Source organism: Chinchilla lanigera, unplaced genomic scaffold, assembly GCF_000276665.1.
Source record: "Chinchilla lanigera isolate Chin_1 unplaced genomic scaffold, ChiLan1.0 scaffold00076, whole genome shotgun sequence".
Lineage (NCBI taxonomy): Eukaryota > Metazoa > Chordata > Mammalia > Rodentia > Chinchillidae > Chinchilla > Chinchilla lanigera.
In genome coordinates, this window is record NW_004955477.1 from 1,288,703 (window position 1) to 1,290,936 (window position 2,234).

The window sequence follows — 2,234 nt, forward strand, 5'->3', positions numbered from 1 at the left end:
GCCGCCGCCGCCGCTGCTGCCGCCGCGGCCAAGGGGGCCCTGGAGGGCGCCGCGGGCTTCGCGCTCTCGCAGGTGGGCGACCTGGCTTTCCCCCGCTTTGAGATCCCAACGCAGAGGTTTGCCCTGCCTGCGCACTACCTGGAGCGCTCCCCGGCCTGGTGGTACCCCTACACCCTGACCCCCGCCGGCGGCCACCTCCCGCGACCTGAAGGTACCGACCTCTCTTTGAACTTTCGTTCTCTCCTCCCCCGCGCGCCCGTCCCGTCCCCGCCCGGCGCTGTTTCCACCGCAGATCTGGGATCCCCACTCCCGCAAACCCGATGTTTGGCTAACTGCCTCCGGCCCCTGCCCTGCATCTCCTGCCAGCGCGCTCGCTTGCGCTGTCCGGGAATCCAATCCCACTTGGTGAGAAAAGAGGCGGAGTTGGAGTCCCGGGCTCGGGCGCTTCCCGGGAAAAGTGGCCTCGGGCATGAAGGGGGTGGCTTCCGACAGCCGGGGCTGGGAACGCTGCCCGGAAGAAGGGGTTGACTCAGATGGACCCAGGCGGCTGGCGAGTCTTCCCGTGGGCCCTTGGCTGGAGAGCTTAGGGAAGGGAAGGAGCGGCCGTGCTGTTACCGTCTCTTCGAATGTCCTCGGGAGGAGGGGACCCCAGGATTTGGCTGCCTACCCCACACCAGCGGGGCAAGAGGCCCGCGAGAGCGGTGGGCCGCAGGGCCCTGGGCCTGGAGGCCGGTGCGGGTTGAGCGCGCTGCCTCCAGCTCGGGGCCTGGCTCAAGGCTGTGTCTGTGTGCGTGTGTGTGCGTCCGTCTGTCTGTGTCTCCCCAGCCTCGGAGAAGGCCCTCCTGCGAGACTCCTCCCCCGCCTCAGGCACTGACCGCGACTCCCCGGAGCCCCTGCTCAAGGCGGACCCCGACCACAAGGAGCTGGACTCCAAGAGCCCGGACGAGATCATTCTGGAGGAGAGTGACTCGGAGGAAGGCAAGAAGGAGGGCGAGGCGGCGCCGGGTGCGGCCGGGGCGAGCGTAGGGGCGGTGTCTGCGACCCCGGGCTACGAGGACTGGAAGAAGGGCGCCGAGAGTCCCGAGAAGAAGCCCGCGTGTCGCAAGAAGAAGACGCGCACCGTCTTCTCGCGCAGCCAGGTCTTCCAGCTCGAGTCCACCTTCGACATGAAGCGCTACCTGAGCAGCTCCGAGCGTGCCGGCCTGGCCGCCTCGCTGCACCTCACTGAGACGCAGGTCAAGATCTGGTTCCAGAATCGCCGCAACAAGTGGAAGCGGCAGCTGGCCGCAGAGCTGGAGGCGGCCAACCTGAGCCACGCCGCGGCGCAGCGCATCGTGCGCGTCCCCATCCTCTACCACGAGAACTCGGCGGCCGAGGGCGCGGCGGCCGCGGCTGCAGGGGCCCCGGTGCCGGTCAGCCAGCCGCTGCTCACCTTCCCGCACCCGGTCTACTACTCGCACCCTGTGGTCTCGTCCGTGCCCCTGCTACGGCCGGTCTGAGGCCCGAGAGGGGAGGTGGAGGGCGTGCCCGGGCACCTCCCCGGATCCCGGAGGAGACTGGGCCGGGCGGAGGGTGTGGAAACGTCCAGCGGCCTTGGGAACCGGGGCTTCGCGCACTGCCTGGCCCCCTCCCCAATCGGTAGCATTTTGTAAGTATTTGCAATGCATTTTCGTGCAATTCATCCCTAATGGATTTGAGGCGCTTCTCCTCTTATTTCTGATTTTGGTTACTAATTAAGAGAAAGCAGGAAAATGATAACATTTCCAGGTCAAATATTTTGGCTGAAAGCTTTTGTGAAATGTGCAGCCCTATCCCTAAATTTGCATTGCGCTGTGACTTTTTGGTTTTCTTTTTGTAGAAGGAAAGTAAACGCAAAACCCGAATCCCTTTAGTTTATTCACTTTCTATAGAATATCCAGAATCCAGAGGGAAAGAATTCATAGGGGAGTACTATTTCTGGATTTCGGGGTGTGGTTCTTCCGCCTCACCCCTAACCAGTTACCTCTCCGGTTTTCAGAATCTGAGCAACCTCTCATAGGAACCCCATTTTGGGCCTCTTTTCTCTCCGGGAAAGGTCTGGCAATTAACCTCTCCATCGGTCTCACTTTGTGATCTAAGAATTCTCTAATTGTTTAAAGGGAAAAGTTAAAACAGCCAGAAATCAGGACATTGAAAATGGAAACAATTCCATTCTGTCGGGTTTGAGTGGTCTTATTTATTAGTAGCATTTATTC

The 2,234-nt window shown here is 61.5% G+C and overlaps 1 protein-coding gene across 1 annotated transcript in view; it reads left to right on the forward strand.

Annotated features, from left to right (window-relative positions):
- The window catches only part of Hmx3 (H6 family homeobox 3), a 1,722-nt gene extending 219 nt beyond the window's left edge, over nt 1-1,503 (forward strand). Inside the window, exons 2-3 of the mRNA XM_005402079.2 lie at nt 2-211; nt 826-1,503. Coding sequence (XP_005402136.1) covers nt 2-211; nt 826-1,499 — 884 coding nt within the window. The 3' untranslated portion in view covers nt 1,500-1,503. The remainder of the gene's footprint in view (nt 1; nt 212-825) is intronic.
- Nucleotides 1,504-2,234: the final 731 nt, after the last annotated feature.